This window comes from Haemaphysalis longicornis, unplaced genomic scaffold (genome assembly GCF_048455015.1).
Source record: "Haemaphysalis longicornis isolate Haplotype H1 unplaced genomic scaffold, Haemaphysalis longicornis Haplotype H1 scaffold_7, whole genome shotgun sequence".
In the NCBI taxonomy this organism is placed as follows: domain Eukaryota; kingdom Metazoa; phylum Arthropoda; class Arachnida; order Ixodida; family Ixodidae; genus Haemaphysalis; species Haemaphysalis longicornis.
Genome location: NW_027526422.1, coordinates 84,431,594 through 84,455,157, shown reverse-complemented (window position 1 = coordinate 84,455,157; position 23,564 = coordinate 84,431,594). Strand labels below are relative to the sequence as shown.

The window sequence follows — 23,564 nt, the reverse complement described above, 5'->3', positions numbered from 1 at the left end:
GGGGATAAATTGGTCGCAGTTAGCACAGGACTGGGGTAATTAGAGCATGATGGGAGAGGCCTTTGCCCTGCAGAGGGCGTAGATAGGGTGGTGATGACGATGATGACTAGCAAAAGTGCCTCGCATTACAATACAAAAATGTAGAAATTCCTCGCATTTTTTAATCTGCTCAGCCAACGGGCATCACTCATCATTGCAGACACACTGCGAATATTAGCACGGCACCGACCGTGACACATCCGCAACACCTTCCACCTCTGTTGTGTTGAACCCATACCCACTGACATAACGGTCAGCCAGAAAACCTTAATACCAAAAGTAACTCAATATTTTTATTGTACACAATGTTTCATATCCATCCAGACTATAGTTTATAAAAACTTGATGGACGTCAATCGAACATAGGTCTATGGAGGTCTGTCTGCCCCCCCCCCCCACCCGGGAATTCGGCCAACTCCATCTTGCACCGCAAACCCAGCACCCCAGTGACTGCAATGACAAACCTATGCCAAATAACTATGACCTCCTGTGCAAAAAAGTTAATGAAAACAAAGAATCCCTACAAGCCGAAATGCAGTCTTGGGCAGCAACTATAGTTCATATCACAAGCTAGCTGCAGCACTGTGGAGGCTACATTGTTATCAATAGTGCGCCCACTGAGGGCGCCTAATCCGCCGTGAAGGGGGTCCTGAAAGGACACTCCCTTCTCCCCTCTCGGCAAGTGGCACCGCACGGCCCCGGCGCCTTTTGTCGCTTCCTTCGTGGTGAGTTAGGCGCCCTGAGGGGGACAACAATGTAGCCTCCACAGTGCTGCAGCTAGCTTGTGATATGAACTATAGTAACGCGTCACCGGTAACTAGTTTAAGTTAGAGGACCTTGTATCTGTAACAGTGTTACTTTTTCACACAGTAGCTGTAACAGGAAATACGTTACAGCCACTTTTCTTTTATAAAAAAGAGTATCCAGCAGCAAAGCCCGACGCACAATTCGGGCTTTGCACTTTTTCGGACTTCCTTCTTTGCATATCCTCTCCCCTTTCCACAACACGGCTTCCCTCACAGTTTAAAAGAGGAGGTTGCTAGGAGGATTATCTTCCCGGCAGAAGACCGAGATTGGAGGCCAGTCTTTAAGGTGATTAAATTTTTTTTTCGTCTTTAGTACAGCGGAAGCAAGATAAAAAAAAAAGAAACTGGAATTTAGACCTCCACCAGGGAGGAAGTTTGCCTGACCTTTAGAAAGAAAGACCACCACACAGGGGTGCACTGAGAACGGGGAATGGCACCAAGCGTGCATAGACAAAAAAGTTGATGCAAGAAAATGAGGCGTACGCAACGACTGCTAGCATTGGGCCTGAGTGTACCCCTTTTAGGTTCCCTCCGTCTAGGATTTTATCATGAGCAATTTTGACCAGCCGCATACCTTCGTGTGCTTCTATTAAATAGACTATCATTTGGTTTGTGATCAATTAGTTTTGCATAGTAATGGAAAAGTGACGCTACTTTTTCATAGTAACCGTAACAAGTTACTTTTGGAGACTGTAACTGTAACACTGTTACTTTTTCCTGGTGACGTGCCCATGACTGCTCCAATGGCACCTAGAGGCCGGACAACATTTTTGCTTAAACTAAAAGGGTTCCAAAAACATGAGAACACAAGACTTGGTGCTTCACATTCTACTCCATCTTTGCTAATCCGGACGTGTATAAATTGTGGATCTCATAAGCTAAGTATGGCGTGACAACTGTTTTCCTCTACTGAGCAAGCCTTTAAGGAAGCTCCACTTCAAATGGTTGCTGTGCAGATTGGGTGGCAAGCAGTCAAACATTTTCGGTAGACTGCTAAATTTCTAGTGCAGCTAGTAGGCAGTAGAAATGTTGTTGCTAAAGATGCCTCGACACTAGAAGAAAAGCGAATAGACTCAAGGTGTGTGCTTCGTGGCTAGCAGGTATATGTTAGAATGCTGTCTGCAAAATGAAAAAGTAGCTTGAATTGAATCGGTCAATCCAATAATGATACTGTGAAGGCTATTGTTATCCTTATTAACACTTTGTTCACCAATAAAAGCTAAAAAAAGGAAATGCCAGAGTTATTGTGGGGTTTCTCTCAACAAAGAAGAAAATATTTACTGTCAAAACTTGTGCTGCACATTCAATACTATCAAAATTATTCCTGCCACAAAAGAGTGCAGTTCAAACCATTTTCTTTTTCTGGATATATAGTTTTGGAGAATGGATCACATTGAAAATGTGAGTAATGCTGAGATTGTAACATTTCCCTACCCTTCAACAGACAGGAACAAATTAGTAGTGCAGTATATGACAGAAGCATTAAACATACCTCGAAGTTGTAAAACATCATTGCCAATCTCATCAAACGAGAGAAACACATGTAGTTAAGGGATGATTCATAACCTACACCTGAAGAATTATGAAGCCATCACCTTTTAATAATGCCCGTACTATAATAGTCTTATTTGACACGTACACATGCTGAATTTTTTTTTTTTTTTTTCAGAAAATTGGAGAAATCGGAGCACCACCATGAATCACTGCAGTTGCACGCTTAGTCATCTAAATAACACTGTCTCAGAAAATTTACTCACAAAAAAAAAAAAAATTTACCCGTGCGACCAGTACAACTTTTCGAAGCAACAAACCAAAAGTTGCATGCAATGTTTACAAACAAGTTCTATACAAAGTAACCCCAGTTCATTCGCGATCAAACGGCCTTTTGAATTATCTTAACGACTGGGACCACAATAGCATGAACTGCGAACAGAATGAATATGCACTTAAATCAACGTTTTTCGTTCTGGACATAAATAAAGCGTGCAAGGATGGAAACGTTAGCGTTCGTTTACAACCAGATCAAGTTCCATTTCCCCAGATATTTTTAAATTTGCATTAACATGCGACCACCGCAGCTGCATGAACGTTAGTGACGAATGAAAAAATGACGCATCGCGGCCACTAACCGCAATCATTGGTCTAGGCACCCCGGCAGAATTATTTAAAGCTTTCTGGCGCAAAAAAAAAAAAAAAGAACTAAACCTTTGGTGTGAATAAGTGCCCAGCGGATATGTTAAATTGAAGAGAACAATATTGAGGTAGCTGCACGCCGCGGCAAGTTCAACGTACGAAGACAGAGGATGCGCGAATCAAGGCGAAATTTCATCAGCCGGAATCAGTGCGAGCCGCCAAATCGCATAAGGTTATTAGTACACGTTAACGAGAGAACTTGAATGCAGGCTTTATTCCTGTGCCGAATGCTGCGGTTGGTGAAAAATCACCGAAGGTTGTTTACTGCGTATCCAAGACGCGCAGTGTTTACCAACAAAACGCAGTCAAGTGTAACTCCCTTACTATGCGCTCCACGAAAGAAGCAACACCACTGTACCAGGCGCCTACGTACCTGTGCGATTATGCTCCATCACTTGTCGCTGGGCAGCACAACTTTGATCCATGTGTGAAACCTTTTGTACGCTTCGAGACGTTCGAGACTGTCTATCCGCCATTTCTGTAGTCATGGGAGATTTCCGACGCCTGGTGTTTCTTTTCTGAACTCGGTGCCTCAAAAACATATGAAAATAATTTTGTCAGCAGCAAAAAGTTACACCAACTATAAAAATATTGTAAATAAACTAAGTAAATTTTGATTATCTTGCTTTTGTTATTTACCAAACAAATTGCAGATCTTGTTTCTGTTTTGTCCTGTTTGTGGCATCAAAATGGCGGCCCCCAAGAGGTGTGCATCTTTTTCTGTAAACATAATTGATTGTAAATATAAATTGTTCTTCTTTACTTGTCCTGCCGGTCTTTTCTCCTTCTACTGTGCTAGTAATACTGCGATTAACCTATCGAATGTAGTGCTCAATCTCTCGCGTTCTTGATTGATGCGGAAACGTCACTTCGGCGATGCATCGAAAAGTGCGCTGAAACGAATGCTTGTGTGTTTTTAGGTACGGGCTCATCCTGCCAAAGAAAGGCGACAAACCTACGCTGTCCCAGACATCTGTTTTTGGAGATGACAGTGACGATGAGGTAATTTTTCTTGCTGAATATTGGAGACGGATCGGTAAAATGCGATTTTGTCGGTGAGCAGTGCCTTGCGTTGTACTATCTGTTGTGACATTGTACGATTGCGCGTCATATTTTATTTACGCAGCACGACAAAGCAGCCATCGAGCGAACCATGCGGAAGGAATCAATGCGAAATCTCAAGAAAATGCAGGTATTTGTTTTCGGCAGTTCCTGCGAAATCCGTTTGCCATTTTTTTCAGTATTCCTTGTAAAAGAAACGAGCACTTGCCAGTTCTTTTTTATCCCTGCGTCAGAACTGATTCCAATCATTTTGATTCTCCATGGCGAACCTTGTTTGAGTTGCATACTAGACTTTCTGCCTTTTGTAGTGAAATGGTCGCACGGACTCTGAAAATCCTTCAGCCTTACGCAAATATGTGCAGCCAAGCACTTAACTAGAGAGCCAAAAGCACACACGGAGACAAAATCTCTCTCTCTCAATCCCTCCTACCTCCATAGACGGGGTAGAAATAGAAGTTTGCCCTCTCTTCCTCTCCCCCATAACTTTGAGAAAAAGTGCCAGTTTTTATGCCAGGACCATACTTTTGGAAGGAGTGTGTACTTCAGAATGAAAATTACAGTAGACATCCATTTTGCAAGCCATTGGGATGGAAAAAAATTGCCTCACCCCTACCCTTTCAGATGGGCCACCCTGGATATACCCTCCCCCATCTGCATTGCCTAATGTGAAATTTTTGATTCAGAATGCATGTGTACACACACATCTACCTGTGGACTAAAGAAAAACATGGTTATGTATCATTGCAAGCCATGAGAAACCATAGTTCAGCATCAGTGTTGTGATGCAAGGAGCTGTTCAAAACTGTTCCGAAACCATGCATTTATTATTCCAAACTTGGTTCAAACTGGGAGCTTTTGCCGCTCTTTAACCTCCACCAAAGCTACTCGCACTGCGGATGTCAATACAGAAATGTGCCAACTGCCATGTCTGAATTTGTGTTCTAGTTTTAATTCCGCACTGCATAGCTTTGCATCACTTCACTGCGTTTTCTTGTTCTTGTGCCTACAGACACAGCTCATGCTCCAAAAAGCGATGGCCGAAGACCCATCTGTGTTTGAATACGATGAAGTCTATGATGACATGAAGAAGACCAAAGAAGAAAAGAAGCAAGAAGTTACAAAGGACAAAAAGGTATGCTTACTATAGCAAGGATTTTTAACCTTTTCCAGCAGAATGCTTTCCATTTATCACCAAGGGCCAGGGTAATATTTTTTTTTTATATTATGTCTGGTTTCAATTCAAACACGACTGGTTTGAAACTTGTAAAGTTTAGTGGACATCATCATCTTGAGGCGTAAGCAGGCTGGCTATGATTATGACAAGCTTTGCAACGTACTGGCACAGCAGGCAGTCATAAACACCATGAGATGCAAGAGAATAACTTTTTCTAGTTCAGTGAAGGTTGTGCATTCAATGTTCTTGTTTTGATTATAGCAATGCTGGAGAGCAAAAAAGAGTTGTTTCTGGTGTGTTGGACACAATGAAATTTCATTTTACAAATGTCCATAGAAAACATGCAGAGAGAGTAAATTTCCATAAACACCTTCACTTGCGTCCAATTTAAAAAGTATGCTTCCTGTGAACAGTTTCATTAAATTGTTTTTCTACATGAAATGCTTTTTGAAGGCAGGGGTGAGACAGCTGCGCATATTGTACAGTTTTAATACAAATGTGTTTTCCTGCACCAGGCTGCTCCAAAAGCTTGAAATTTGCAAAAATTACGCCAAACTGCTCCAGAACAGTCTGCGCGCCAAGGGTTTTAACGCTCCCGTCAGTTTCAGTGGGGAAAAATGCTTACGGACGGCATAATTTTCCAGCAGTCGCACTGCAGAAGTGGTGGCGCAGACTACATCGCCGCAAAATGTTCAAGCAGGGTCCGCCGATAGCGGGACGGGTTGTTATTGCACGCTAGTAGTAATGGTTCATCTATTTGAAGTGAAAATTATTGCCAAAAGAGTGGTGGCCAAACATACCAACGTTACTCAAATTACGATCGTAATGAACGTGCACCTTGAGGATTGAAATGGGAGGGCTGGTGGGGTGCGACGACTGTCACCTCGCTTTGCACAACTCTTGCCGTGGCTCTTCACTTGCGCGTGAAGCCTAGTCTGGGAATTCAAAAATAATTTCGGCATTCACATGGTAATAAAAATGCCTTGCGGGTGCTTAGTTTTTCAATTCAATATTTTCAACGGCACTCCATGCATAGCCTAAGAATTTAAAAATGGTTTGTAAAAAGGTAGTGCAGTTCGTACTTTGTGATACTATGGCAGAAAAAAATTTATTGAGAGGCTGTTTCAGTGTTATGTATGTACAGAACTGATTAAAAGGTGCACTTTTTCCCTGTGAGTTGCCAAAAATTTGATTTTTTAAGCTCCTAAGGTGACATAATAAATGCCGTTCTTCTGCTCCAAAATCAAGATTTCGCTGCTCCAAAAACTGTTCCCAAATCTCATTAAGCTGTCTCACCCCTGTGAAGGCAACAAAATGACAGCCAAAAATTGTGAGCAGATTGTTTGGTGCAGTTCATTAGGCGAGATGGCAGAGATAATGTTGTTACGACCCTTAAATGCACCGTGCAACACAATATCCTGGGCTCAACCGCCCTCCTTCCCTAACCATGGTCATCAAATCATCAGACATTGGTTTTTGCTGCCTGGGAATATTCCCCCTGTAGCTCTAAAGCAAAATCTGTACAGTGTTAAATTTTTCTTCGCATGCATGCAGTAGTGTTGCGCTATACACTCTATTTTGTCCTGTGATATGTCTAAACAAACAAAAAAAGTACCACATTCTTATCCTTGCTGCCTGCAGTTTCAGTGTGTTGACGTTACACTGTATTCACATTTTTATCCATATCTTCTATCCTTAGCTGCGGTCTGTTATTGAGGGCTGTAATGTGGTTCAAGGAGTCATTGGCGGGAATATACTTCCTTAACAAAAGAACACCAGTTATAAAACTACGCTCCAGAATTTGGAATGTGTGAACACCCGTGCTTCGTTGGCAAGCCGTGGGGCAAGTGTATAAGCGTAAACATTTACTTAGTAATGCAACTTAAGAAAATAAAGCTTGCTTTTTAAATTAAAAAAAACAGTAAACTAGGTAATGTCTAAATATGTTTCCACGGTTTTTTATTCATGACTTACGGCAGCAGTCACAAGCACTTGAGTACTACAACTTTCTGCTGACAGAACTTGCCCCATGTTTGCCTCCATGGCAGGAGTGCCAAACACGGACCAGTTTTCGAAACATGGGGCTTATGGGGAGTTCCACAACTGGTGCACATCAAGTAACTATGATTTGACCTCAACCCTTTTGGCCCTGACCATGACATAAAAGTTCATTTAGCACATAGAAAATGAAACCAGAACTGCTAGTTTTCTGGGAAACTTGCTTCAGTGGTGCCTATTGCGATAGACATCACCGTTGTTGCGTTTTACCGGAGCTGGAGGCTGCAAAGAAAAATCTCTGGTGAAGACGAAATTTCAACATTGAAGCTGAAAAAAACAGAGGTCCTGGCTTCATTCCCAAGCTTGTAAATCTATAAATACGTTCACTACGAAGCTCATTTTTTGTGTGTAGGCTTGTGCAATCCTAACGTTTAGGAAAACGTGCAAAATAGACGTTTCTGCACAACATGCAATTTTTAATTCCCGGATGTCTTAATTGCCTCATTAATGAATCAATTATTGCTCACAATACTAGCTCCATTTTTGTTCGTGGCCTTATGGGACCCCAAGTTGTATGAAACCACACAAGAAACATTGTTTTGCTTGAAGTAAAAAAAAATCAGGGCTGAAAGGTTTAAAAAAAAGGAAGAAATTGTGATGATGGCGACAATAAAAGAGATGTGGATGTCGCCTCTGTTTCTGGCCCGCAGCCCCGGTACATAGAGCAGCTGCTGAAGGCGGCTGAGCTGCGCAAGCGGGAAGGGGACCGCCGCACGCAGCGCCAGATCCAGCGGGAGCGCGAGGCAGAAGGGGAGGCGTTTGGCGACAAGGAGGCCTACGTCACGGCCGCCTACAAGCGCAAGATGCAGGAGATGCAGGAGGAAGAGGAGCGCGAGGCACGCCGCGACCAGATCGACGGTGAGGGGCCGACCTCCTCCTCATCGTCTTCCTTCCTTGGAGCAGTGGAGTTCATTATGCTTAAAGGGGCCATGCAGACAAAATGAAAGTTTGTTTCATTCTAAAGATTTCATGTTTTATAGTGACCCCAGCGCTTGTTCGGAAGCAACCGATGCTTTATTCACTGAGGAATTAATAAATTTAAGTTAAAATTTTGATTCTCCCATCAAATCGTGTGTTTTAGCCATGTCTGCAATGACATCATAAGAACGGGTCTTCGAGCTAAACTTGGTGTGAAGCGGAGACTTGTTTACCACTAGAGGGCGCCACCATGCCACAGCAGACCGTTTTGTGCCATCGCTTTGTTTTTGACTGTATTTGTACCTGGCTTGTTTTTGTTTAGGGAGAAAATAATCGTTTTGTAAAACCTGGTGCTCGCTCGACAAATGTGGTCCTGTAAGACGCTGTCGCTCACGCCAAATGGCCAGTGTCGTCTGCAAGAACCCAAAGAGCCGCAGTGCTGTGCAGCTAAAACGGGCAGTACCAGCAGCACACAGTACATAGTGCGCGCAGTACCAGCATCAGTACGCATCTGTACTTCTACGTTTACGTGTGCTTTCATAACTTCCGCTGTTTATCTCACCATTCTTACTGCTATAAAAAGAATGTGCCCTAAATTTAAGCGCAAATAGCTTGTTCGGCAAGCTTATAAGCTCTGCCTAATTTGTGTTTGCTTTTGCCGGTGTTAGCCAATTGCACAGCTGGGCACATGACATCATGGGTTCTGTTGCGGGAAATGATCTAGTGGGTCGCATGGCCATTCCCTTTTTTTCCTAATTATACAGCTTATTTGAGCAAAGTTTACGTTAAAAGCGGTGTCAGTATGATTCTAACGAGGCAATCCTTCGAATGTACCTAACTTGTGTTTTGTCTGCATGGCCCCCTTTAAACTTTGAACAAGAGAATGCTATCGTCCTGTGTTGTTGTTCTCGTCCTCGTTCCCACGAGTTCCCACTGATGCCCTGTTAACACTAATAGCCTTTGGTAACTCACCGTCCTTCCTTGCAGCCGCGAAAGGCGCTTTTATAACCAAAAAGAAATGCAAGGAATATTGAAAAACTTTCAAACTTCACATTGCAGCGACATAATACAGGCCAGCATGCAAGTTAGCATTCAAGTGATGCAAGCAAACGGATCTAGAGGCCCCACTACACTCGCCCAATCATGTTTCTAGCGGTGGCTTTGGTCGGAGCCCACCAATCACAGAAACAAGATTCTGCGGCGTCATAGACAAGTTGCCGGAAAGTGGCGGGGGATTCACCACTGCTCCATCTGTTTTCCTCGACATCTAGATTATTTGTTTGCGGTTTTTAGTATTTTTAACGTAACGATGCAGTCTTTTTAATGAACGAAACTTGCATTTTATCTGAATGGCTCCTTTATTAACTTGGGTACACCCCTTGCATTATTCAAAAAACAGGTTGGATGTGCTGTAGTTTCAACAATACAAATTCTGCAAACATGTTTTAAACATTTTCTTTTTTTTGCAGCGATGATGGACGTCACGAAACAGAAGGACCTCAGCGGTTTCTATCGCCACCTACTGAAGCAGGAAGTCGGCGAAGAGAGGATTCCACAGAACACAGACAAACCGATGGAAGTGCCGGAGGTAACAATAAAGCAAGAAGCTCCTGAAAGTTCGGAGGACAGGCCTTCAACCTCTCGGCACAACGCATCGCCCAGTGTGGACAGCACTTCACGCAGCAAATCTGAGAAGTCTCGCGACAACGTTCCCAGACAGGGCAGAAGAGGTTACAGGACAAGGAAGATTAGTGACCCCTCTGAGGATGAAGATGTTGCACACCAGGCTGAACCGTCGATGAGTGCCGAACCGTCGACGAGTGCCAACATCGACAGAGACCTCGACGCCGACAGCGACTTTGAGGTCGACTCTGGAGATTCTAGCGATGAGAAAGAAGACCGGGCCAGCGCAAAGGGTAAACAGAAACTGTCGACTAAAAGTAGGAGCAGTTCTTCAGAAAGTGGCGACGAGCCAGAGACGACTGCCGCAGTGGACAAGAAAGAAGACGCGGCAAGGGAAGCTCCCACAAAAGTGGTGGTCAAGGACTGGCAAGCTCTCTTCCAGAAAAGAACTGTTGGGGACAAGCTGGACGAAGCGGTGGCACGGTACTTTGAACGGAAAGCAACGTTGGATGCTCACAGGGCAGCCCACGGGACTGTGCAGTAGGAAAGTGTTTGTCGTGTTGGAGTGCTTTTGGTGTGCTGCACAAGAGCAGTTCAAGTTCCCGGGGGATTCCCTGTTGGTGGTGTGCTACGCTGGCAACATCGAATGCCACCTTAAGAAGCGGGACAGCTGATGAAACCCCCCTAAGAAAGAGTGAATGACCCAGAGGCTTGAATGTTCAGTTCTGGCGCGACCTCTTTTGGAAAGACTTGCTAACTTGCTTCGGTATTAATTGCCATTTTCTCACGTTTCGCGTTATTCAAGTCACCGCATACGTGCTGGCAGAGTGATGACAACTCGTTGGTTGCTTTGAAGAAACAAACATTTGCTTCAAGCATTTAAAAGGTTGTTTTCCCTCTAACAGTGCCAGTGTCCAATGTGCACAGCTCGCCGGAGACAAAATCATGCAGAACAATAGTACCATATTGTCCTGTCTCTCAAAGGATTGCTTAATAAATAGGGCACACTTCACAGTAGTAAAAGTAATGGCATTCCGTGCTAAATGTAATCCGATGCAACGATGGGCACATGAACATCACAGGCACAAGGTGCTGGCAACGAAGTTGGCGGTTAAAGTTTTCTCCAAAAGCAATGGCATGGAAGCTCAAGAACAACTTCATTTCAAGGGAGAGCTGCAGCACAGTTTATTTTCATACATGAACAAGATGTTTTGTAAATGTCTCGATAAAAGATTAACGATATGCACTGATACGATTTGAGTTGAGTTTTATACCGTTTATAATGTCACTGCACAGAAGAGACACTAATCTGAAGAATAAAACTGTTTAGAAGCTACAGACAAAGACACAAATGTGACAGCAAGCACCAATTCAACAGCTTTGCTTTCCAATGTCGAACTGAAATAAACAATGGTGTGGACTGATTACAGAGCAGCAATTATTTCTTTTTGCTGTTTTAGCGATCGTTGCTACTGTGTCAATCACAATGTGGTGTCAACTCTAGAACCGCTACGAACAGCACGGGTGATATCACGGAATTAGCGTTGTGGATGGCATCACACTTATCACACTTTCGGCACAACACAACAAAATGTAAATATACATTCGTTGAAGCTCAAACTGTAGCAGTAATTCAACAGCAGCAGTAATTCAACGAGCATGACACGCAACAAAACCAACGTTGCATTACTCGCACTTACAGGATTAAAAAAAGAAATCATCAACACAACAGTGGTTATCCCAACAAGAGAAAAAGCTTGGCCTGGTGTTCGTGATTTACTGTTAGCTTCAGTGTCACCGTCTTGTTCAAACAGCATCAACAACAAAACTGATCTCGGCATCAACAATATCTGCCCCCGTTTACAACAGATTTAGTTTTATTGTCTTTACTAAACATTAGCCAGATATTGTGATTTCACACCCATGTGTAGGCCCAAATTCATCCTATATTTAGCCACCTCAAATGGTAAGCAGGATGCCATTAGTACACTGTTCCTTGAATTACTTATGGTGGAGCAGAAACACTTACTGCATTTTCCTGGCCTTTAACTGGCCAGCAAATCGGTAGAGCTTGTACATCTCCATCCTCATTTGCGTGCTTGAAATTTAAAAAAAATACAGAAATACCGTAAATTGCTGATCAATGAGTGTGCTGACTCAATTGTCTCGCGTGGAACATTAAAACGGGGTCGTGAAAATAGACTGCACAATTAGTCATCACACTGACCTCTTTCACAGGGCGCAATGAATATTTCAGTACTTTTGTCCTGCAAGCACACAGTAAAGTGCGCTTGCTCAAAACTGTTAACAAACAACAAAAAATCACATGCTCAAAACTGCCTGCATGCAGTCAAAACCTTGTAGCTCGCATGCTTGATATTTTTTATGACCGTCTCTTGGTCGCGGATGACGCCGCCACCACTTTTTCTTTTAAAAGGACATATGCGGCTTTCACCTCAAATTATTTCTTTTAATCAGGTTTGAGTGCACATAACAGCTCTTTAACATTCAATATGAGCAACAGAAGAGCTGCACAACAGTTCATTTGAGGGCAATTCTGAGAATTCAATTTTAGTGGCGGTGTATACAGCAAGAAGTTAATGCGTGCATGGCAGCTCGTAGCAAGGTTCACCAACAACAAAAAAAGTATAATATAAGCTGTATAATTGCTCGTTATGTTTAAAAAAGTTCTGTACATTTAACCAAGAAGCTTGACACTTCGCAGGTAGACACTGCGATTCAGTAGATAATTTAAACATGGAAAGTTCAAAGAAAAGGCATCGGAGTTTGAAAAATCGGGCGACGGAGGAAAAAAACATCGACAAGGAATCCATCATAGTTGATAGGTGATGAAAGAGTTCACAGCTTCCCGTATGTCACACCCAGTGAATCTTGCAGGCCCATCAGGAAGTCCCTGTGGAAACAAAAAAAAGGGGGGGAGGGCAGAAGCGGAGTTAAGACCAGCAAACAGTTTAAGGCTACCGGTGAAGTTAAAGTTGGACAGGCCCTTACCCGATGCTAGCCTTGCCACTGTCATCGCCATTCTTTAACAGCCCTTGGAGTTCTGTGCACAGAGATAGTAACAGTGTATCAAAATCGGAACAATGTTTGAACGTCACACACAAACTTTATCGTGTTTATCCACTCGTCAGAGGCACAGCTGTCAACTTGTCAAAACAATCAAGTGCCACTGCACTTCTCGTAGACATCAGTTTTTCTTTCTTTCTTTCTTTCTTTTTTTTTTTTTTTGCTCCAGCTTATAAACCCAGTACTTTTTTTTTTTTAACAGGATCACCTGTATGTGGTGTGCTCCATTCAGAGTACCTAAGATGCATGGAGAACTCATAAAATGCCAACTGTCTTTTTTTCTTTTTGCAGCATCTAAGAAAAGCGAACAATGCAGGTCGGTGCCTTAACCACAGCTTGCTTGCCTCATCTTCCAAAAACAGATATCCACACTCAGCTGCTTGCCTCGAACCACAGAAGCATGGCAGCTTTCGTAAATCACTGGCGGCATTCAACCAAACCAGGCACTACGGAAAGTTCTTTAGATCCGTCTAGTCAAATTGACAGCTTCAAAGACAGATATTGGATCTTTAAGCCGGCGGCTGTTAATAGCACATATCCAACTGAAAAAGAAGCTCTAGAGAAAGATTCTGAGCTTAAAGAAAAAAAAATGAAAACTCAAATAAGCTAACAAACAACAATGACGGGATCGCTGTGCCACTTTGTGGACCCCACAACGGAAAGCTTCCACTCCTCCATGCGACTCGCATTCATTATAACCTTATCTGCCAATCAAAATTTCGCGTCACAGCACCGATGCCGGCTTTTCCGCCACACAAGCTCCTCGCCGTTCTAGCATCAAAATTTCCATATGCTGCGATAGTACTAGATCCTTAGTGTCGTACAGCTCAAAGGACATGACCGTAGCGTCACATGCGCAAAAAAAAAAAAGGAACCTGCGGATCAAACTGCTGAGCCTACCCTGCAGGCATAACAAAATGGTAGTACAGTCGAGCCCGCTTGTAAACGGCCGCAGTTATAATGAACGCTCGGTTACAACGAACAAACGTGGCATGACTGTCAGAGCATGTATAGAGGCAATGGCATTTTGCTTCAGATATAACGAACTGGTGTGAGGGTGCAACTTGGGTACAGCAAATGATCGGCCACTGATGTTCGCAGTCGACGCTTGGTGAACGCGAAGCGTCAAATGAACTGTGCGGGGATCACCCTTTTCCAACAGAACTGATTGCAGCCAGCAAAAGAAAACCAGAAGGAAAGAAAGGGTTCATGTTGGCGCTGTGCCAACACCTGCGAGGCACATGTTTCTCCCATCCAGCCTGTCTGCGGGCGGACAAATCGGCAAAAGGGATTTTGGAAGGCCACAAAATTAGCTACGTATAAATTTCAGCAGTCCCCTTTCATGCTTGCTACCGCTTTCCTCTCCATTTTGGCCGAGAGAAAAGTGGAAAAAAATAACAGGAAGCAACCCAAAACGCGTGCCATGAATCCGAAATGCATCGAGTGGCATTGAGGCGTCATCGGTTGTTTTCTTTGGACAATGTGAACGATCTTATGAAGGGAGCAAAAACTACGACCTGTATAAAAAGTACGATCTGCCCAAGTCAACAATCTCTATCATTTTTAAAGGCAGAGAGATCAATGCCAACCCGTCGACCAGGAAGCACAACGGCCCCAATGGCAATTCATAGGACATTTATGCATATACTATGAGCTGTTTTTATGTTTGTCTGACTTCTTTTTGGGCCGAGAGTTCCATTCCAGCAGGTGAGCAGAAAACTTCCTTTCATGGCTGCAGCCAGCGCCCTGTTATCATCACACGCCGTCCAGGCAATGTCCGTGACAGCGTCGGTGCACCCATTGTGTGCATGCCGCAGTACGGAAAGCGTTTATTAAACCTATAATGATCTTCAAATATGACGAACAAAATCAGCACAACAGTCGATTTCGTTATAAGTGGGCTCGACTGTATATAGGGAATGTAGTTGACAGATTCACCACTGAATGCCAGTTATGTTCAATATTACACGTCACTTGTATGGTAGCACGCACTAAATTCTTTGTCAGGCATTTACCAGATGTGGGTGCACTGTATAATTTGTGAGTGCACTCCATAAATTTTCATAAAAAATTAAAGGCGTTTCACTCAACGTAAAGGCTGTCAGAAGTGCAGAGCAGTGATTCACCATAATGGGCTGTAGCGCCGTTATCCTCTCGCTGCTACCAGCCAATGCAAATCAAATTTCCCGCCTTCGCAGTGCTCGCGCACCCCCTGCCTGAAGCTGCGCCAGAGGGATTTCTGTTCTTTTCAGTGCAGGCCATTTTAGGGGCTCGCCTTGATGTCCTAGCTCGCTCTCTCGACCCAAGTATATGGAGCACCAAGGCGGCGTCCTGGGGTAATGTTCACAGCGTACCCCAGAGGCTTCGAAAGGCAAGCGGTTTATATAGTCATAAGCATTCGAAACTCGTGAAACGCTGGTGCTTGTCATACATTTTCCCGTTGTTTAGCGCAAAGAAAATTATAGGTACATTTGAGGAAAAATATATGTAATTAACCGGCAGCGCCCGCGTTCCTTTAGTTAAGGACGCCCATTGGTGTGGTTTTTACGATAGTAAACGCAAAATGTGGCAGTGCAATGCCAGCACGTGCGGCAAGAAAAGCACAAAGAGAACAGAACTCCCGCTGGCGCAGTTTCAGGCAGGGGGCGCGCAAGCGCTGCGAAGGCGGGAAATCGGAATTGCATTTGCTGGTAGCAGTGAGCGGAGAACGGCGCTACAGCCCATTATGGTGAATCACTGCTTCGCACTTCCAACAGCTTTCACATTGAGTAGAACTTTTTGTGCTTGCTTTTCCTCCCACACGTGCCGGCGTTGCCCTGACACTTTTTATCGCTCATTATCGTAAAAACCAACCCAACGAGTGTTCCTAACTAAATGAACGCGGGCGCTGGCAGTTAAAGGCCAACTGCACTCAAATTTCACCCTGGCTAAATGCCTTCGAAATGTGTAGTAGGTACCATGAGAACTACTGCCATGCGACCTGTAGCTCTGTGCAATGCGTGGTTATTCAGTTTCAGGCACTCAAAATAACGCCCTTGCAGACGACAAAGCACCTGCCGGCGTGTCGCGCAAACAGCCATTTAGCGGAAGTGACATGCCAGCCGTCCAGGCCGATCGGCTTGCCCTGCAGCGGGAGAATCAGGGAAACTCGTATTTCGCGCCGGTACGCCTGGCTGGCCTGGCTTTCATGGCTCCGAAGCGGCTTCGTTAACCGTACGGTTCTCTCATTTTCGAGTGTCGTCGCGACATCATGCCTACGTGGTGTGCTGCTGTCGGAGCGCACAAATAGTGTCGTGCTTGCGGGACAAGCGCTCGCTTTTCCGCGCGCCTCCCACACCCCCGCACGCGTGCGCTCACACTCTCCTCCTGGCTGGCCGAGCCGGCCGCGTTGCCCGGTCCGCACAGCTCGCGCCGTCAGGCCAGGCCGTCGGGCCGCTTGCGCCGACGATACGTCACTTCCGCCTGCCCGTAATGGCCGCGTTTTGCCCAGTTTCGTTTTCAAAATCGTCGATTTTTGCTGGTCGCTTGCGGCGTAATTATGCACATTTTATGCGTCATACTTCGTACATCGCGGTCTTTTTAGTCATACTATGCAGGAACAGTGATTTCGCGCGGCGGAAATTTTGAGTGCAGTTGGCCTTTAATTACGTATATTTTGCCTCAAATGTACCCACAGTTTTCTTTGTGCTAAACAATGGGGAGATGTAGGACAAGCGCCAACGGTTCACGAGCTTCGAACGTTTATGACTGTATAAACCGCTTGGCTTTCGAAGCCTGTAGGTTACGCCGCTACGCCAGAACGCCGGCTCTACTTGAGTCCACCGAGCGAGCTACGACGACAAGGCGCGGCCCTAAAGTGCTCTGCACTTTATATAGAAACTTAGTGCTCATACCTTTTGCAATGAGTAAAAAGACATCAATGGTCAGTATCATTTCCTAACACGTTCTGTGAAGTATGAACCATATAACCCTTTCATTACCCCCCAACCCTTTCCCACCTCAACCCATCTGGAACCCAGCAGAAAAATCCTGCCATCGTCCTCTTTTCTGGGGCCAAAAGGGAACGGAATACGTGAAAAACTCTAATGAAGATCACGGTCAAAATACAGTTTAGGAGTCTCGGATTATGCTTACGTTCAAGTTCACTGGACGCCCACATGGAAGAACAGAAGAAAGATGTCATTGGTAAAATGTCTACCTCATCGTGTCTATGTATTGCACAGTAATTTCTTCAAATTTACCCGCTATGGCAGCGCAGTGGCTAAAGCACTGTAGTGCTCAGCCCAAGGACGAAGTTTGATCCTGGCTGCGGTTGCTGCTTTTCTGATGGATGCCAAAAGCGAAAACGCCTGTGTGTCCGAGATTTTGGTACACGTTAAAGATCCCCAGGTGGTCACAATTAATCCGCAGCCCTCCACTACAGCGCGCTTCATTGCCTGCACTACGTCAGCGCATTAAACGCCCGAATTTTGATTTTTTAGAAACTATTTCCCAAATATCTCAACTTCGTGAACACAGTCGCGATTCGTCGCACACACCTTCTGTTTCCGTTTGGTGGAACTCTGAGGTGGAGGCTGCGATGAGCTTGGCGGCCTGTTCGAGTTGCCTGTCGATGGAACGCCGGCTTTTGGGGGCTGCTGATGTGGTTCTGGAGAGCTCGTCACCGCTGCTATCGGTGTCGGTCTTCGTTTTCTTCTCGCTTATCTGAAGCCGGGCGGTCACTTGCATCAGCTCCATCGGTGTTATCTGCGCAGCACACAACACAAAATCATGCACCCCTCTGTCTAACGACAACGATGGCTGAACGCAAAGCTTTCTCGTGATGGAATCTTTGGTTGGCCAGTCCCACATTGAGAGTATGTGTTACTCTGGAGGTACGCACCACTTTTCTAGAATGCCTGCTCCGTGGGCCTAACGTTTGGGTTGGGGGTGTACGGCTGCTTGGCGTTCACTTCGACCATGTCGCAATGGAGTAATGAGATGGACGCCGGCTTCATAACACGAGGGATCCAGGTTTGATACCAGCCACGGGAAGAGTTTTTTTTTTCTTTCACTTCACCTATGATCATTCGTCATCATCTTCAGAAAAAGTTGGCTTTCCTGTACGGCATACTGGCCTACAGCGGCATCAGTGAGGACACAAAAGCTTCGCTTTAAAATGCGCCCCTCCTTTGTTCTCCCTTTTATGTACACTCTTTCGTCTCATCTTGTTTGTGCTGTAACTTTTCTAAAAAGAATTACAAAGCTGGGTAAACCCAGTCTGAAGATTTCTAAATGCCATTTAGTGCCACGCATGGGCTCACACTCCTAGACGAACACTGACACTTAGCATTTGAAGCCGTTAAATTCCACTGCGCCCTCATTTCAACCTGGTTCAGAAAGGTCGAACATTTCGGTTTGTAGAGCAAGTGCCTACACTACTTACTATACTTTTTCTTTCCTCTTTTCTTTCGTTGGCATTGGCTCTGCATTCACACGGCATTTTAAATGGCAGCTATCCCTAAATATAGTTGTTGCTGTACCATAAGCAAACACCCTTATCACCACGCACTTTCTCAGGGGCATTGGTGAACTTGGGCCAGCTTTTTTTTACAATAATCACAGGTTTTGAATTTAAATACATTTACGTTGTGTTTTATAGTACAGTTAACATGGGTCCAACCTCCGGCGAGAAATGTAAGTGTGTACTATGCTGCCAGAATGCCCACTAATGATGCCAACGATTGCTATCGCAAAGCTCTGTCAAGAGTATTTTTTTTACCCAAAATTTCATTAACAGCACTGGCAAAGCCAATGAGCACAAGTCTAGCTTCAGTATACAACTGGGGATGCAGCTTGCACCAAACTCCCAACACAAGAAAAAAAAAATACTTCATTGATGTGAGTTCATTTTACACCTGAATGTCGTACCTCGTGCTTCATGCTGATGCCCGACGGCTTCAGGTGTGACGTGTCCTGCTGCCTCAGAAACTCTTTGGCAGCTTGGAACGTAACCAGGGTATACCTGGATGAGAGCGGCAACAGTTATGCGACAAGTCTCATAGCCTCACAAAGACACTGCACCAACGTGGCACAGGGGGCAAACTAAGCCTATTCCTGCTCAAGAAATGCACAATACGGCTCACAGAAGTCTGCCTCTTTCATCAGCAATTTTGGTTCAGGAGTGTAAGATACAATTACTCTTGACAATTTGCGTCACTACTTTGGGCACGCTAGATCATAGTGCACAGAGAACTGCTAGCTAGTGGCCACCGATGTTGTGCTGCCATACTTTTTTCCCTTGTACTTTTTTTTTGTACGATGATTATTAGTCGTGATGTATGTTCTCACATGTCTACTGCTGTGCATGATTTGCTCGTTTTGTCCGAAAATTCCCTCCTCGTTGTACAGCAATGAAGAACAACCACAGCAGTCCGAGTCAGGGCTCACCCCAGCATGTCCTTCTCCGGCAGGTGCCAGCTGAAGTTCTGAATGTAGTACAGGTCACTCTCCAGGTACGGCAGCTTGCACTTGACAATCAGGCTGGCCAGGATGGGGATCAGGTCGTCGGACGTCAGGTGCATGCTCTCTGCATGGGCCATGACAGGAAACCATCAGCGATCACTCGACAGTTGACGCAGGTAGGGGCAAAGCGGGAGGCCGGGGGGGGGGGAGGGCCCACTCCTACGAGTAGTCGGAGAGTAAGCAAGCACACCTCCAGGGTACAGTCCCCAGAAAATTTGGCTAGTCTGCCATCTGTGGACCTTAGCAAGGTCCCTTTGGAATTAAAGATAGCCATCGGGTGAACGCAAAGTGCACTGGCCAACTGCAGTGCCTTCTAATTTTATGTACAGTTGAACCTCGTTATAGCGAGCACTGATATAGCAAATTATCAGCCATAGCGAACTAAATACGAACTTTGGTTGGTCACGCTTCATTTGAATGACAATTATTCTTTTACAATGAAACATAAACCGTGAGAGCTGCACTCAATATCGGATATAACAAAGAAATGTTTGACCAGTAGGCTGAGAAGCTACTTGTAAAAACTCCCGGCATCCGAAACTGCAGGAGTATAAAGGCCCTTTTGTCCGTGGACACTGTGGAAAACTTTATCCTGCTCAGTGCTGGGAATAGCCACCAGACGAAGACCACATCCTTCTTCTAAAAAATAAGAACGCAGGTCTGTTTTGTCAAATGAACTTTGTTTTGTCGTAATTTCATGCTTCAGGTTCTGGTTCATTGAGCTTGAAATGCCACAAGGAGAAAGATAAAGGTTACCTTGTTTATAGTAGGTTCGAAACTTAAAATAATGCATTTCTGTATCAAGGATTTTGGTGGAAGCCAGATTACCCATTGGTTTGAGCCAATTTTAACTCTACTGTTACAACGAATATCAGGTATAACAAACTAAATTACTGTCCCGATACTACTTCCTTATAACGAGGTGCGACACCACCACAATTGCAATTAAAACTTATTTTTAAGAACTTACTTCCCGTTTTATTGACTTTTTCTTACCCATTTTTTTAACCTTTTTACCTGAAAAAGCTTTTCTAGGTATTTTCATCTTCAGTTCCAAAAACAAAAACAAAAAAGCTTATTCAGGAAAGAAAAACAAAATTAATAATTAGGTATAAAAAAATAATTCCAACTGCAATACCTATCTTAAAAATTTCTCCGTGGCAAACTTCGCGGGTTCAATAACAGGGTGCTGTTTTTTTCACTACTTCGAAAACCAGCCGTCGTAATAGAAAACTGGCCACAATGGCAGACTAGCTAAATTTTTAGAGACTCGTACCGGAAGCTTCATTTTAGAAAATACGAAATTCATCCCAATAGAGAAGTCAGCTCAGCAGAAAAACACCATAGTGCCGCAATGCGACGAAGTCCGAAAACAGCCTCACCATGTGGATTCTTCAGACGTGCACAGCTGTGGGCATCGGAATTGTAGATCTCTTCCGAGAGCACCTTCTGCAATGCAAGTGACAACAGCATTTTAAAGGAGTACTGACACAAAATTTTGAAGGTGAGATAACTTCGGAGATAGATTGGTGTGAACACATATACATCATCTGCAAAATATCAGCGGCGAATACAGCCTAGAACATATTTAAAATCAATGTTAAAGTGTGCGAAACGCAACCGAGCAGCCAGCAGAGGACCACGCGCAATCGACATCCCGCGGATATTTTGTAAATAAACAATATCCAAACACGTCACGAGTTTGTGTTTGCCGCTTCCGCACTGCCGGCGTTTTTCGCCGGCTCGCCGCTCCAATCGGAGGGCCGGAGAGCGGAGCTTGTGCTCTCGGGAACGAGCGACCCGATCGTTGGCAGCGGAGGTACTGTGATTTCGTCAGCTCATCGGGCAGCTGGCCGCGACCAAAGTTCTACAGCGATTCCTGGCACTGTGTTTCTATTACTTGTTATTTACATTGGACGCGAAAATGTGCTGGAGACACGAAAAGCCCACTGAGCGAGCCGCACGGTTGCTGTGCAGGCGGCGGCCACGGCCGCGAAGTGGCGCATGTCGGCGCAGGTAGCTCGAGTGATAGCTTGTTACCGCTGCACGAAGTTGTACCCAAGTCCCAACCATGGAAGCTTATATGAGAAAGGAGTTAATGATGCGATGGCGGGTTGCATTAAAAATTGTCATCTGCACCGCATACGAGAGCGGCAATCGAATATCCGCCGCAGTGCTAAGCCGAACACATCTGTAGGCGGGCCTGTAGGCAGACCGGCCGGCTGCTTCCAGTGCGTCTTGCCACCACTGTCTCGAGTGTCGCGCGTCGTTCTTTAGCCGCGGTAACATTTGCACTCGCAGCACAATGCGTCACGTCCACGGTTGCTTTTTAATTAAGCGGCTCATGAGATCAGTACGTGGGGGCATTCGCAGAAACTGCCGGCGATGCGGATTCGACAGTGCTACCGCAGCTCTGCTCTGTGATATCCCTCCGACGGTCACGTGGTCAGCTTTGTTCACACAAAATCCATCGGTTCGCGGCACCCGCTGAAACCGAAACTGCGACTGGCCGCATTGAGAATGCCTCTAATTAAACAACCGTCGCACGCTGAAGCAAATGAGGTTTCTACAGGTGATAAGTAGGTCACTAGCTACTTGTCGCAACAAAAAAAACAAGATGCAAAATTTTTGTGTCAGTGCCCCTTTAAGTATTCTTCAGCTACTCATTTTTTGTCCTTGTCATAAAAGAATTCAACCACCTTCACAATTCAACCTCGCAGACTGAAGAAACAGCGGAGCTGGTGGTCTCCACTAGCTTTAACTTGGCTTTTCTTAGGTCTGCCCCTTTCTTAAGAGAAAGATGATTAAAAAGCGAAGCTTTCTCCATGCAAACTGAGCCCAATCAAAGTCCACAATCTACCCTCCTAAGGTCCAAAATCCAAACTGCCAGAGTCCGAAGCCAAAGCCACTTCAACTCAGCCAAAGTCCTAAAGCCAATGCCCGCACTTTCAACCCAAAGGAAATGCTGAGTGCCCTTAATTGGATGACAGCGCAATCGAATGGACGCTGGTTTCATAATGCGAGGGATTCAGGTTTCATTCTGACCGCGGGAAGCGCTTTTCTAGAGGCGCGCACTCACAACACCTGCTCTTGGGCTCCTTGACTCCTCGCCACTTTCCCTCACACTGCTTCGTCTAGAATTTCCCCCTCTCCACTTCACTGAGCGGAGTTATCTGTTAACGTTCAGCATGGCCAGAGCTCAAGTTTAAACAGCTCTGCTGTTAATAAAGTAAGGGCAAACAAAATTACTGCCAACAGTTCGGAGCAAAAATGAAAGGAGATCTCACCTATGGTTTGAAGCAGCGGTGACTTGCAAACAAGGTTTCCCAAACTCTTTTTGAGCTCATCACTAAATTGTACTGTATCTAGTCGCATAATGGGCACACTTTCCTACTCCCCAAAAAATTGACGAACATTTATAGTGTGCTCATTATGCATTGCAAGCGTTCGCACATTTCTTCGGTTAAATTCCAACTTTGTGTCTCCATGCACGTGGCAAGGGCGACCTTTCTAACTTACCATGTGAATTTTACACTGCTGAAAAATGAAATCGTGCCGATCCGTCACCCTAAATTCCAAAGACAAACCTTTATAAAAAACCATTCAACAACCAGCTTCAACTGTGCATAGGAGCCACTCCAACACGAGGAACCAAATTGTCAAATTATATATCCGAATACTTCCTATACAAAGTGTTATCTACGTCCACTCATTGTGAGTGAATCACACTATCAGCATTCAAGGTCAAATAACATGCTTCACAGTGCTGAAGGGTATCAGATGACAGGCATGGTGCCTGCCGTGGGAAAGATGATTACAATACAGTGGCTGCATCCCAGCAAACAACAATGATGCAGTGGCTGCATTCAGTCAACCACGGCTTTGGCATGCATTTTTATGACTGAAAATGGGGCATGTGTTTATTTTGCAAGGGTCAAAAAATATGTACACAAATTCCAATCACTGTCTATCAATGAGTAAGCAATCCTATGTCAGTTCTCTTTGAGTCGTTTTCTTTGCCCAATTATACCTGCTGACACTATCATAACAATTATATGTGTTAACTTTGCTAACCACGCATTTTTGTGCAGATTCAGGGC

At 44.8% G+C, this 23,564-nt stretch overlaps 3 protein-coding genes across 4 annotated transcripts in view; 1 reads left to right on the top strand and 2 right to left on the bottom strand.

Annotated features, from left to right (window-relative positions):
* Positions 1–3,557, bottom strand: part of LOC144146026 (telomerase-binding protein EST1A-like) — a 91,914-nt gene extending 88,357 nt beyond the window's left edge. For both annotated transcript variants that reach the window (XM_077677940.1, XM_077677941.1), the window contains exon 1: positions 3,412–3,557. In XM_077677940.1, the coding sequence (XP_077534066.1) occupies positions 3,412–3,526 (115 nt within the window). In that variant the 5' untranslated portion in view covers positions 3,527–3,557. The remainder of the gene's footprint in view (positions 1–3,411) is intronic.
* A 142-nt stretch (positions 3,558–3,699) lies between these two features.
* LOC144146028 (uncharacterized) lies at positions 3,700–11,187 on the top strand. Its single transcript, XM_077677944.1, has 6 exons — positions 3,700–3,744; positions 3,959–4,040; positions 4,165–4,230; positions 5,110–5,232; positions 7,983–8,190; positions 9,720–11,187. Exons 1-6 carry the CDS (start codon positions 3,728–3,730, stop codon positions 10,415–10,417), a joined length of 1,194 nt encoding a protein of 397 aa, XP_077534070.1. The 5' UTR covers positions 3,700–3,727; the 3' UTR covers positions 10,418–11,187.
* LOC144146027 (ankyrin repeat domain-containing protein 27-like) overlaps positions 11,034–23,564 on the bottom strand; it is a 30,310-nt gene continuing 17,779 nt past the window's right edge. The window contains exons 12-17 of the mRNA XM_077677942.1: positions 20,847–20,913; positions 19,390–19,528; positions 18,871–18,964; positions 17,499–17,706; positions 12,886–12,937; positions 11,034–12,787 (exon numbers count right to left, since the gene is read on the bottom strand). Coding sequence (XP_077534068.1) covers positions 12,733–12,787; positions 12,886–12,937; positions 17,499–17,706; positions 18,871–18,964; positions 19,390–19,528; positions 20,847–20,913 — 615 coding nt within the window. The 3' untranslated portion in view covers positions 11,034–12,732. The remainder of the gene's footprint in view (positions 12,788–12,885; positions 12,938–17,498; positions 17,707–18,870; positions 18,965–19,389; positions 19,529–20,846; positions 20,914–23,564) is intronic.

Excerpts from the sequence above, each read along its gene's own strand:
- LOC144146028 (XM_077677944.1), top strand. Across the intron at positions 4,231-5,109 it reads GAAATCTCAAGAAAATGCAG|ACACAGCTCATGCTCCAAAA; the intron begins GTATTTGTTTTC and ends TTGTGCCTACAG. Across the intron at positions 5,233-7,982 it reads AAGTTACAAAGGACAAAAAG|CCCCGGTACATAGAGCAGCT; the intron begins GTATGCTTACTA and ends TCTGGCCCGCAG.